We start from the raw sequence: 12,224 nt of genomic DNA, 5'->3' as shown, positions 1-12,224 counted from the left end.
TCTCCACGTCAGCCCGGCTCCTCGTTGGAGGTGCGGCTGCTCGCTGCCCACTTGCGTGGAAGACGCGCGTTAGAGGCGTTGCTAGGAGACACGGCGCCTGGATCGGCTGCCAGGGTGCGACGGAGAGGATGACGGCATGTTAGAACTGCCCGTCTAAATCACTGCACTGCTTTTCAGGTTCGAGATGAATGTTAAGCTAAATGTCACGTGGTGGTTAGAGCGGTTAGATCAAGCACCCTGCACGTTTAGATGTGCCTTTCAACACTTGCATCAAAGTGCTTTGTGTTTTTATGCCATTGTGATAGCTGGTGGTGTGGTAGCACGTCGGTTAGTGCTGTAGCCTCACACTTCCAGGTTTGAAGGCTCTTCTCACAGTCTACGTGTGGAATCTCCATGTTCTCCTGCGTTCTGGGTCCTCTTCCTCAAAAGCATACTGCCAGCCAAGCGGATGTTTGTAAATTGGCAGTATCATGTGACTTGGCAGTATCATGTGACTCTGCGCTCTGTGATGGGCTGGCTTCTCATCCAGGGCGTCCCCTGCCTCGTACCCTGTGCTTCCTGGGATGGGCTCCAGGCTCGCCATGATGCTGCTTGGATAAGCGGTCATGGATAACGGTTGGATGAATTCTTTGATAGCGGGAACGGCATTTGTTTGCTGTGTTTGGGCGTCGCATTTGTTTGCTATATTGTGATGCTGAGAGAGGTGTCGGATTCTTGTGATAACGACTGAGACAAGACTTGCTTCAGAGTGCCACCCATTCTCGGCCGCGTCAGTCTCCCCACTCCGCCGTGACAGATTACGCCGCATCTCAGATGGTGGAGGGTATGACATGTGAGTGTGTCTGATGGGCTTAGTGCCACATGCATGATCGGCAACCTCCTCGGCTCGCGGTGCCCCCCAGAGGAAATGCGTGTCTGTCTGTATGTCCATCTCAGAGTAATCAGAGAAAGATCCAGTCAGGAGACTGGATGTGGGTGTGCGTGTAGGAATAATTCAGGGATGTCTCTTACTATGGGGTAACATTCATGTAAAAATCATAAGTTCTCTGCTTAAAATGAATGCTGAAGGCCTAGTCTAAGATGAACTCATAGAAACGCCCGCGCACCTGAGTTTAATTGCTGTTCTGTTTCTCTCTGCAGGCTCCGTGTGGAATTATGTGATGACCCACGCGAGGCAAAAAGATTCCCTGAGCCAGTACCAGAGTGAAGCCCGGGACCAGGTGGGGGGTGGGCCGCATGGTGAGACAATGGGCGGAGCCTGGCCAGAGTGCCCTGTGCGAGGCAGCAGGACCAAGCAGGGTGCGGCCAAGAGAGGCGGGGCTAAGGAAGTCAAGGATCAGAGTGTAGACAAAGACAGGAAACTGTACCCGCTCAGGGGCAGGATGGGTATGCCTGAGGTGGGCACCCGGAACTGCCACGTGCTGCTCACCCGCCTGGAATCTGGAGGTGCAGTGCAGAGTGACGAGGAGCAGGAGGTGGATCACATGACTCCGCCAGGCAGTGCGGAGGAGCGGGGGTGCCGGCCCGGCCAGCGGAGGATGGGGCATCAGGGCTGTGGCAAAAGCTCTGGGCGAGCCCCACCCTCGGCACCAGAGTCCAAAGCCAAGGCGGAGGAATCGGACCACAGCCCCCCACCCCCCGAGCCCCGAAAGCGCAGGGTGGCCTCGCTGAACGCAGAGGCGGTCAACAGTCTGCTCCTGGAGGATCCACAGCAGGCTGCCCGCAACGCTAAAAAGCAGCAGCAGCAGCAGCAGGGCCAGCGGCACGGCGGGGAAAGCGGGGCCCCCTGCGAGCCGGCGAGGGACGAGGGGGCCCCCCGCAAGGGCCAGGACAGCCACAGGGGCCCCCAGAAAGCTGAGCGTAGCGGGAGCCCCAAGCCGGCCAAGAAGGCCAGAGTGGACGGTGACGGTCCGGCGGGGCTCAGCCTGGACGAGCCGGCGCCCAGGCGTCTGGCGGGGCTCAACGCCGCTGCCCTGCTGAAACTGACAAGCACCTCTGCGGGCGGCAAGCGGAGGCTAAAGGCCGACTGCAGGGAGGCATGCAGGGGCGCCCGGGGCAAGCCGCTCCACCCTAAATCGCGTAAGCAGCGGCCCCGGCCGCATGTGCACCCACAGCCAGCGCTGCCGGGGGGAGGATGCGCGCTGTGCAGCCGCGAGGTCCTACAGCCTGAGGCGGAGTGGGCGGGGACCGCAGTGGGCGGCGGCTTCCCCAAACCGGGCTACCAGTGCCGGACAGTGCTCGGCTACCCCATGAAGGCCGTCAAGGAGGAGCAGACGGAGACGGAGGTGATCCCATACTACTGCTGCACCCAGGAGAAGATCATGGACTACCACAGACTGGCCCTCTTCCTGGGCCCGCAGGCTTATGGTGAACCTGAGGAGCGCTCCGCCTCTTCCGTCAAGCAGGAGTTCCGCCCCCGGCACCACCCCCTGGCGCACACGGCCTATGCGGCCGACGGCCATTCCTACCCCTGCCTCTCCTGCTTCTACGTCCACATCCCGCATCAGGGGGCCTCGCTCACCCCCATTAGCACTAGCCCCATCCCATACCCGGCCCCCACAATGCCGCCCCTCAAGCTGTGCCCCAGCGGGGTGCCCAGCCCCCACCCCTCAGGAATCCCCCACCCAGCCTTCTGCGGCTCCGTCGCATCGCCCTGCTTCGGCGAGGCCTGCGGGGTCGGCGGCTACGCCTACAGGGCAGTTCAGCCTCTTGCCAGTAGGAGGTGCTCCTACAGCTCTAGTTGCTCAGGGTGCGCCCACAAAATAAAAACAGGTAAGGGGTCTTGCGGAGGATGCTTGTGTTTTGTTCCGTGTGGTTTTGTGGCTAAGTGGTTTTTCACTGGAGTTTGCATGCATGCATGTGGGCACATGGACATCTATTTTTTTTATATGTTAAATCCCTGGAAGGGAAACTCCATCCCATCATCCTGTATTTTCATTACAGTTAGGAATCTTCCACGAATACGTGTTTACCGTATGGCAGGTATATAGTTATAATCATAAATCTAACAAAAATAAACCAGATCTGGAATGCCCCCAGATGACATCAGAGGCCAACACATTTACTTCGAAAACAAGGCGCAAGGTCTCGTTTGTGGGTGGGTGTGTGTGTGGGTGTGTGTGTGTAATGGAATTCCCTCGGGATGCGTCAGGGCAGTGGCTGCTGGTGACAGATGGACAGAATTATCTTACAGTCCCCTTACAGCCACGTTTAGCACAACTGACTGCCAGAATGCTTTAAACTTTTTCTTTTATTATTATTTGACTTACTCAAGCCACATTTGATGGTGCATAGACGCTGTCAGCTGTACTTGTGCTGCACAGCTGCATGGTAGCTTGCGGGGTTTTTGATCTGTCTGGTAACGTACCTTCCTCCTCTTCCTCATCCTGTCTACCCTGTAACTTCCAGCGGTTCCCCATTTGATTGTATGGCTGCTGGGTTTAGATGCTTCTGTCGTGGTCAGATTCTTCCATTGGTTCTTTGTTCACCTTTTGAATCATCTAGCCGTACGATGGGACATTTTGTCAGCCCGTTAAACCTGCCACAATGTGGGGGAAAAAAAATAATAAAAAATGAAAATCTCACTGCTAATTAAACAGCTCATGGACAATTGGGTGAATGGTTACACTTTATTGGATCGGCTACCATTTAAAATCTGCCTGCTTGTCAATGGGACAAAGCGAATAAAGAAATAGCTTTAGACAGATGGCTGCAGTGCAGCACGATGGCTAATAACCGGCATATGAAAAGCACTTTGAAGCGAATGATTCCGGCGCTGAGACGTCCCATGAATATGAGATATCAGTTACCCATTTGATTTAATGGGTGTTTAATGAGTGTCGGATGGGCAGCTGGTACAATGTTGGTTAAAGACCTGGGGGACTATCATGGGTTGTGTACTCATGTCCTGGGGGGGGTCCTACTGCATGGCCATTTAACCTGAGCCTTTCTGGTATAATGTCAGATAAATGGGTGAAGCTGTAAGTCTCTTCGGGGTCGACGTCAGCTAGTTAGCTGCATTTAGCCTCCAGTGAAGGGTGATTCCATCTTGGGGCTGCTTATCAACTAGGGAAAGTTGACAAATGGCAGTTCCTCCTTGTGTGTTTTGTTACGTATCACCAGTTCATCTCAAATGTAGGAATGACTAGTTATTTAAAAAATGACTTTTGAAGGACAAATCATTCACCGATTACAGTAACAGAATTAGGGTTTCAAAATTCTTCCCATATATTCCTGTAAATTCCCATGGAAAGTTTCCAAAATTCTCCAGCTTACCTTCCCATGGAATGGAAAGTTTCTGGCAATTTTGCACCCCCTTGCAACTCGGAAAACACTTTTCACGTGGCAAGAGGCAATTTTATGTAGCTGCCGCTTTACTTGGCCATACCCACAGGATTTCGATTTGCATTTCGGGGACGTTAAAGTGCCGAGTAGGTTCTGAAGGATCGTGGAGTTCTTTTCTGCATTTGCACTGGACTGGTCCTTTGATCTACTCAACTAACAATGTCAGAATTGTAAACCTTTTACCAAAATGGTACAAAGAGTGGAATTTACATAGAAGGAGAAGGCAGTAATGAGATTCATCGCGAGAGGAGGTGACCTGACTCTAAGCTACATATTATGGCTGCGACGACCTGGGCTGGGGGAAAATGATCTTTGCGATCCTGAAACGCTTCCACCGTCTCGTGCGCGAAGTAGTAAAACAGGCTGAACTCCCCACGAGAGGATTTGGCTTCAGTAAATTATGGCTGATGATTTGCCGCTAAATCTTCTTTATTAGCTCTATGTGCTTCAAATGCACTGGGATCCTCCGGTAGAATGAAACCTTGCCCTGACATGCAAAAAATACTCTTAAAACAAGGTGTTTGTAAGTTTATAACTAGGAGTAAGGTACCCTAGTAATGCTTAGGTACCTTTGATCAACTAGGTTGCTATGTACAATTTTTTCTTCCTTCTTAATGACTGACTGACCAGCTCTTGCGCTACTGTAGCCACTTATCCAACACAAGTTTTGCTTATCTTGTTGTTTTCTGCCTGTAGACCTGCTAGGTGTAGCTGACCAGGCAGTCAGTTCTGATTGTGTGAAACTGTGGTTTCCTTCCTTTGACTCGTGAGAGAAACTGATCTATTTTGGACGTTGTGGTCCCACATGAAGCTGGATTATTTATTGGTTTTAAGACTGAAATAACCCCTGCCCCCCACAACAATGCCTTGTTAACAATTCAAGCAAATGAGCTCTTCTAAGACCATTGTGCTTTGTTAGTTCTCTTGTATGAAGTGACCTTTGTTAATTGATAGTGTCGCCTTTGATGACTTTGCAGCAGCATGATTATCAGTGTATATGTTTAAGATTTGATCACTTTGAGCATTATAGGAAGACTATTAACTGTTTATGGTATGGCGACTTGGGCTGCCCTGTGACATCAGCTGTCTGCACCACATGCCACGCAGTCAGCTGTTGTCCTGGGAGGTGGGGTCTTCAGCGCTGTGGCATCACAACTTCACTGGATTGCAGTGACAATTCTGCTAAAATCCTCTTCTTTTTGGACCAAAAGAATAGATCTGGGACATGATTGAAATGTTAGCCTTAAAGGAGGCATCAAGTTTGTAGATCACCGTTCCGTGAGTCTTCCCGGATCGACCAGTGACCAGTGATCTGAGGACATTTCACCACAGTTGCATAGTGCATCAGCTCTGCTTGTGATGTGACTTAGACTCATGGTGCTGCGTTGTTGTTGCACATTTAACCTTCTGACGTTAATTAGACCAGCGTTTTTCAACTGGTATCTCACGGCACACGCACTGTTTAAAATGCGCTGCCTTATGGAATGTGTGCGGTTCTAAAGAAGGTTGGGAGAAGCTGCATTAGATGGTGGTGCTTTCTGTGTCGTTCTTCTAGCTTCGAACTGCAGCAAAGGCTTCCGGTGGCGCGAGTGTTCAGGACTGTTCTCTGAGCAGCCTGCACACTCCGACACGCTTGGTAGGGAGGACCGAGTGAGAAGCTGTCTCTTAGGATGACTGTTTGTAACGTTGAGATCTACGTCGAACCACTACAAAGGAGAGCAGATGGGGAGGTGCCGGGGCTGGATTCTGCCGCTCGGGCTGTGGTGTGAATCGGGGTTGTGTCGTCTGCCGGCGCCGCCTGGAAGCCACCAACAGTGCAACAAATTGGCTTCGATCCTCAAAGGTGGTGGCGGGTCTGAGGGGCAGGGGGACGGCGCCTGCCCCAGGTTTGGCTTGCGCTGCCTTTGCTGTGCGTCGGTGGTCTGTGGGACTCATGTGTGAGATACTGGTTGCCAGTTGTGAGGGGAGAATCATCCTTCCAAGCCAACACTTGCAAACCCCCCCCCCCACACACACACACACACACAAGCTTAGCAGGATGTGAAGTAGGGGACCACATGCCGGCCGCTTTTGGCCTTCCTGGCAGCAGTGCGGGTGGTAGAAAGCTGCCAAGTCTAGGTGACAGATTGTACTTATCTGAAATGGGGGGGCTGGGAATTGAGTAAGTCTCAGAAAGCTGCAGTTCACATTTTCTCTGGTTGCCCTTAGCTAATGAGCGACGTATTGTATGTACGCTGAGTATATGTGGTATGCAGCTGTGTATGAATTTATATACCAAACAAAACTTTAACTTATGCTTGTTAATTGCAGACTTGGCTGGCTATGTTTTTATCTCCTGTGACGACTGTCTAGCTGGTGTGGAAGTTGAGCATTTGCGCGTAACGTTTTTTCAACTTACAGAACAGCCTACTGTACCCAACTGCTGCCCTGCTATTAATGAAAATCTAATTGGTCTGTTTCCAGCAGACCACTGACATAATTGGTGTCTCTGCTAATAGCACTGTTGAGAAACCCAGCCTTTGTATTCTTTCACAAAGATACTTGTATAGTCATTGTAAAAAGTAGTTAAACGGTGCAATCTGTACGCTACATTTTTTTTTTTTCATGATATTGGCTCATTTAAAAACATTGAACAGAATCTGTCAAGAAGCCTATTTTTCAGGTGACTGTTTTGCTTGATGTATATAGAAATGTTTTGCATGGCTTGCATGGTTGTTTTTAACAAAGATATTTAATGCAGGGGTGGGGGAATTTATGAAGATTCCATTTTTAAACAACCTAAAATACTGTAAAACCTCCTATACGAACCATTTCTATTTCTATAGGCCTATCTTTTAAAATGCCGCATATGGGAGACCAAATGATTTTTTGTGCCATTTATCAGTTTGATTTTGCCACGTAAATCCTTAGCCACGAGCACGTACAATCAAACCAAGGTATTTTCAGGTTTCGTATCCATGGATTCAGGCAACCACAGATATAGACATTTTCAAGGAAAAAAATCCAGAGAAGTTCCAAAAAGCAAAACTTGAGTTTGCCACATGCCGAGCAGAAAGCCGAAGACTCGCAAATGTAGTGATGTATAGTTTTGGGTGTTCGGTGAGTGTTAAAACTGTGCGTGTGAGTGAATGGTCCCCACAAAGATATAGATACCTAATCTGTGTGTGGGTGAGAGAGAGTGTGTGTTAGAGTGAGAAAGAAAGAGAACAGACACAAAAATACAGAAATTGTATTTTCTCTCTTCATAATTGTATATTTTTAATATGTAATATGTTGGTTGTGTCTATAGCAATGCGATTGCCCTGATTTAAAAAGTGTGCACTAAAAACAATTTGGGATGAACTCAGGATCTTTACATCAGTAAAGTCTGATTTATTATATATAATGATAAAATGTGTACTAGAAGCCCTGCCCCTTTATTATTTATATTTAGATTGATCCCCCCCCCAAACTGTTTTTCAAGCACTGTCTCTCATCTCCAACTCTTCACAAGTTTCTCGGTGTGTGAGTTGCAGGTGTGTCCAGCGAGGCATTGCATTGCATTGCATTGTATGACTCGTGCTCAATTGCAACAAGGGTGAATAATATCTATTTATAACTACATTAGTAGTTGCTTTGTATTTGTGCTGTAACTCTCAATTATATCAGTAATCGAGTAATTTACCCATTTTAATCTGATGGATTCATCAAGTAATTGCCACACATACAGTCAGTGTAGGTACTCCAGTACATTTAAGTTACATGATTCTGGACAGTTGGAAGGAAACTAGAGAATCTGCAGAAAGCCACGTCCACACGGGGTGACGATGCAACCTCTGCACTTGGTGGCGGTGTGACGACTGCTCAAGCCACTATGACACTGCCGGCACAAAATGCGTTGCTAAAATTGACGTGGCATTTCATGCACATGGATTTGTCGCATGGAAAGGACCGTGAACCCAGCTATCACTTCAAATCATCAGTAAGTTGTGCTAAAACGTTTTAGGTTATAGAAAACAAAATTTAGAAAGGTTAGTAATTTTATGGATCCTTTTCAGCATTATCTATTATGTGTTTAAAGATGATCGGTCTACAGTTTGCCACTATTGCATGAGCTCTGAATGCCCTCCCTGAGATGATCATAATCATTCTCATCCTTGATGTTGGACACAATCACGGACCGTGTGGCACCTTTGTGAAAAATTAAACAAAAATGAGTGAAAAGCAAAGAACTGGTCCTGAAAAGACATTCGTCTTCGCCTGTATTGAAATATTTTGTATTCCACCGAGACAGTATTGATGATTCGCTGACATTTTATTTTCTCTAATTCAAATGTTTGTTGCACTCAAACTGCAAAAGTAAACACATGATTGATCCAGGACGGCATATCAGTTTCTAACAGAAACAAAATGTTCAATTGGCTATTCAGTTAGGATAACCAAAACCGCCAAAGTAAAATTCCTGTAACATAAGTGCCAGTTTAGTCATTTTTTGGTACTTTAGTACTTTGGGGTAGGGCTTGAAATGCTTACATTGTCAATTGCTTATGCAAATCTGCTTCTGAAACGTGATACAACAGCCATTGTGTTGTAATAAATATTGGGGTATTTATGAAACAAAAAAGGAGTGCAACAAATTTCTCACAAACCTGTCTAGGAGGGATTTAAATGGCAAGGATGAAAATGATTGTCTTGGAGAACGCAAGCAGTGGTTGTCACGATCAGGGTTGAGCAGACAGGCGGTCAAGGAGCAGGCAGACAGGCAAAATACGGGGAAATACTGGGGATTTATTAGTCAAACGGGGAGCGGGAAACATGGGACCACAGCTAACTACAATGACGGACAAGGGAGACAAGCAAGACTAGGACTTAAATAAGACAAGATTGATTAAAGTAAATCGGACACAGCTGGAAACGATCAGGGAGGCACACGTGGGTAATTAGGGGGCGTGGCACACACGAGGAGCGGACGAGCTGGGCATCACAGAACCCCCCCCCCCCCCTAAAGGCACGCTGCACCGGGCGCGCCTAGGAAGGGGCGATGGACGGGACGAGGGAAAACAGAACCTGGAAAAGAACAGACCAATTAACGCGGAACGGGAAATAGGACCGAGGAACAAAACAGAGCTAGGGACAAGACGAAGGACAGACCAGGAAGGGAGAAACAGCAGGGACATGCGGGACACAAGGAGTGGGAGTGCCAGAAGGGAACATCGGGGAGCAAGGAGCATGAAAGGGTAGGACAGGGGCGAGGAGCAAAAGAAGGCGGGACTAGGGCAGGAGAGCAGGGAGAGAAGGAGGGGGAATAAAGGGGAGCCCGAGGGAGCCCTAGCGGGCGATGGGAGGCAGCCGGAGGGGCCGCAGGCGGCCAGGAGGCCGGAGCAGGAGGGGACCATGGAGGGGCAGAGGAGGCAGGGCGAGGGACAGACGGAGGAGCCGAGGAGGGAGCAGGAGGGAGCACCAGGGAAGGGGACGAGGGAGCTGGAGGGGACCCTGGCGAGGGCAAGGAGAGGGGAGGAGCCCGCAGGCGACCGACCGGGCACCGGAGTGGGGAGCGAGGCAGGGCGACGAGGCCGTGGAGGGCCAGGACCCGCAGGCGGCAGCCGACCTGGAGGGCCAGCCAGGGGGCAGGGCGGGAGGGACCCCAGCCCTGCGTCTGTGTCCCCTCCCCTTACGGGACACAGACATTATGACTCTCGGTCGGGTTCGAGTTCGCCGGGGTGAGGGCGTAGGAGTCACGGGGGGTAAAGTCACAAGGGCAGGCAGTGGAGGGGGTGCCTGCGCAGGCGGCTGCTCCGGTTCTGGAGCCGAACTTTTCCGGAGCTGGATGAGCCTTTGAAGGTCCGCTGCGAAGCTCTCGAGGTGGGAGTGAATGCCTCGAAGCCCCGCCCGAGCCGCGCGATGAGCTGTTCCACCTCAGGGTTCTCTGGAGTCGAATCCCCTACCTCCCTCCAGGACAGTTCTTGGAGGGCGAAGAACTGGTCAATCAGATGAGCCCTCTCTTCTGGTAGAGGCGCGGGGAGCGCCTCAGAGGTGGCTGCCGTCCTGTGAGGGGGAGACGGACGCGGCCCTCTTTGGGAAGCGCGGGGCACATGCGGGATTGCGTCTCTCGCCACTCTAAACCCACCCCAATTGTCCAGTTGTTCCGGCCGAAACGAGTACCGCTCGAGGGGAGGTAGTTAGTCGGGGGGGGATCGGCTCCAGGTCCGGGACCAAGAAGAGCTCCTCATCATAGTAAGGAGCCCAGTGCCTGGCCAGGGAGCAGGCTCCCAGTCGGAGTGGTCCCTGGTCTGAGCCCAGGACGAGCTCCTCCTCCTCGCCCTCCAGAGGGAGCCAAGGGCTGGAGAGCGAGCAGGCGCCCAGACAGATCGGCTCCTCCGGGACATTCTTCCTCCTCCGTCTCCTCTTTTTCTTCTTTGGGTCCGTCATTCTGTCACGATCAGGGTTGAGCAGACAGGCGATCGTGCGGGCAGGCGGTCAAGGAGCAGGCAGACAGGCAAAATACGGGGAAATACTGGGGATTTATTAGTCAAACAGGGAGCGGGAAACATGGGACCACAGCTAACTACAATGACGGACAAGGGAGACAAGCAAGACTAGGACTTAAATAAGACAAGACTGATTAAAGTAATCGGACACAGCTGGAAATGATCAGGGAGGCACACGTGGGTAATTAGGGGGCGTGGCACACACGAGGAGCGGACGAGCCGGGCATCACAGTGGTGAACTTTAAATGGATTTTTAAACATATACCAGTTAAACTGAATAATCAGTAAAATTGAAAAAGTTTTTTTTTTTCTTGACAAAAATGTTTTAGCAAAATCTCAACTCCCTGCGCTATGATGTCCGTACTGAATCGATGGTAAGAAGAAAGCTTAATCTAGCTGACTAGCAATGTAAGAACTGCACGTGCACAACATGCAGTGTTATACTACAGCCATTTTTCAGTACAAAATACCCAGCCTCGTGCTGTGATGTCATTCAGTGCCGGTACCAGTATTTACACTAGTGGGAAACTGACACCTTGAAGTACCAAAAGTGGAAAAGCACCCTTTAAAGAGAATGCAGAATTTTGGGATGCTTGAGACTCTCCAGGGAAAAGGTAGGAGCGCTTGTTTTGATCCAGCTGATGTAATACAATGCAGAAGAATCGTTATAATCGTTATAATCTAGAAATGATATCGCATAGGGATGTAGCCCTACTTTGTTACCACAACTAATGGGAATTCCACCGACTTACCAACTTTGCTGGTAAATTAGTTCTATTTGGCTATATAGTCAATTTTCAACTCTTAAATATTGAAAAAACTTTAAATATCGCAGTGTGAACTTTTCCCAGTATTGTTCAGCCCTATTCAGAAACACACAATACGTTCAAAAATATTATATGGGTTTGTACCGTATTATGTAAGATGATGCGGCTAAGTGACAGGGCTGTAACCTTTATTTTAGCAGTGATTATTTTGCACACAGGAATCATAATAAGCAAAATAATTTAAGTGGAAGTGGTGACAAAGACCGGCTAGGCTACTCCGAGAGGCTCAATGACACATCTGTGGCTAACCTCGCATTATTGGCTGAGTGCTTTGACCCTGAATGTCTTCATTTAAGGTATATTTGCATTGCGGTCATGCTGTGGTGATATTTATTTAAGTTCTGTGTTGCAATAGTGACAGACGACTGCATTTCATTTACTTTTAATGTAAAATGCTTCCTTACAAATGATGTTTTTGCTCATTTGGACCCTTCCGCCATATTGCGAGTAATCATTTAGGGAAATTTAAAACAATGCTTTTTAATAATCGAGTAATTGCGTTTAATCGAGTAATCATGACAGTTCTACTTTATATGTATCTTTAACGTATCAGATCAAGATCAGTGATGGAGATCCACATTCCTAG

At 49.3% G+C, this 12,224-nt stretch overlaps 1 protein-coding gene across 6 annotated transcripts in view; it reads left to right on the top strand.

The window, feature by feature from the left end:
• The window catches only part of bahd1 (bromo adjacent homology domain containing 1), a 67,003-nt gene that overhangs the window by 40,489 nt on the left and 14,290 nt on the right, over positions 1-12,224 (top strand). For 5 of the 6 annotated variants that reach the window (XM_048974573.1, XM_048974576.1, XM_048974572.1 and 2 more), the window contains one exon: positions 1,141-2,772. In XM_048974573.1, coding sequence (XP_048830530.1) covers positions 1,141-2,772 — 1,632 coding nt within the window. Of the gene's footprint in view, positions 1-459; positions 833-1,140; positions 2,773-12,224 lie in introns of those variants that run through there. The other variant, XM_048974574.1, reaches the window with a different exon arrangement.

The sequence above is a fragment of the Brienomyrus brachyistius genome, chromosome 14, assembly GCF_023856365.1.
Source record: "Brienomyrus brachyistius isolate T26 chromosome 14, BBRACH_0.4, whole genome shotgun sequence".
Taxonomy (NCBI): Eukaryota; Metazoa; Chordata; class Actinopteri; order Osteoglossiformes; family Mormyridae; genus Brienomyrus; species Brienomyrus brachyistius.
Note: the sequence above shows the minus strand (reverse complement) of the source record. Positions and strands in the feature narration are given on the sequence as shown.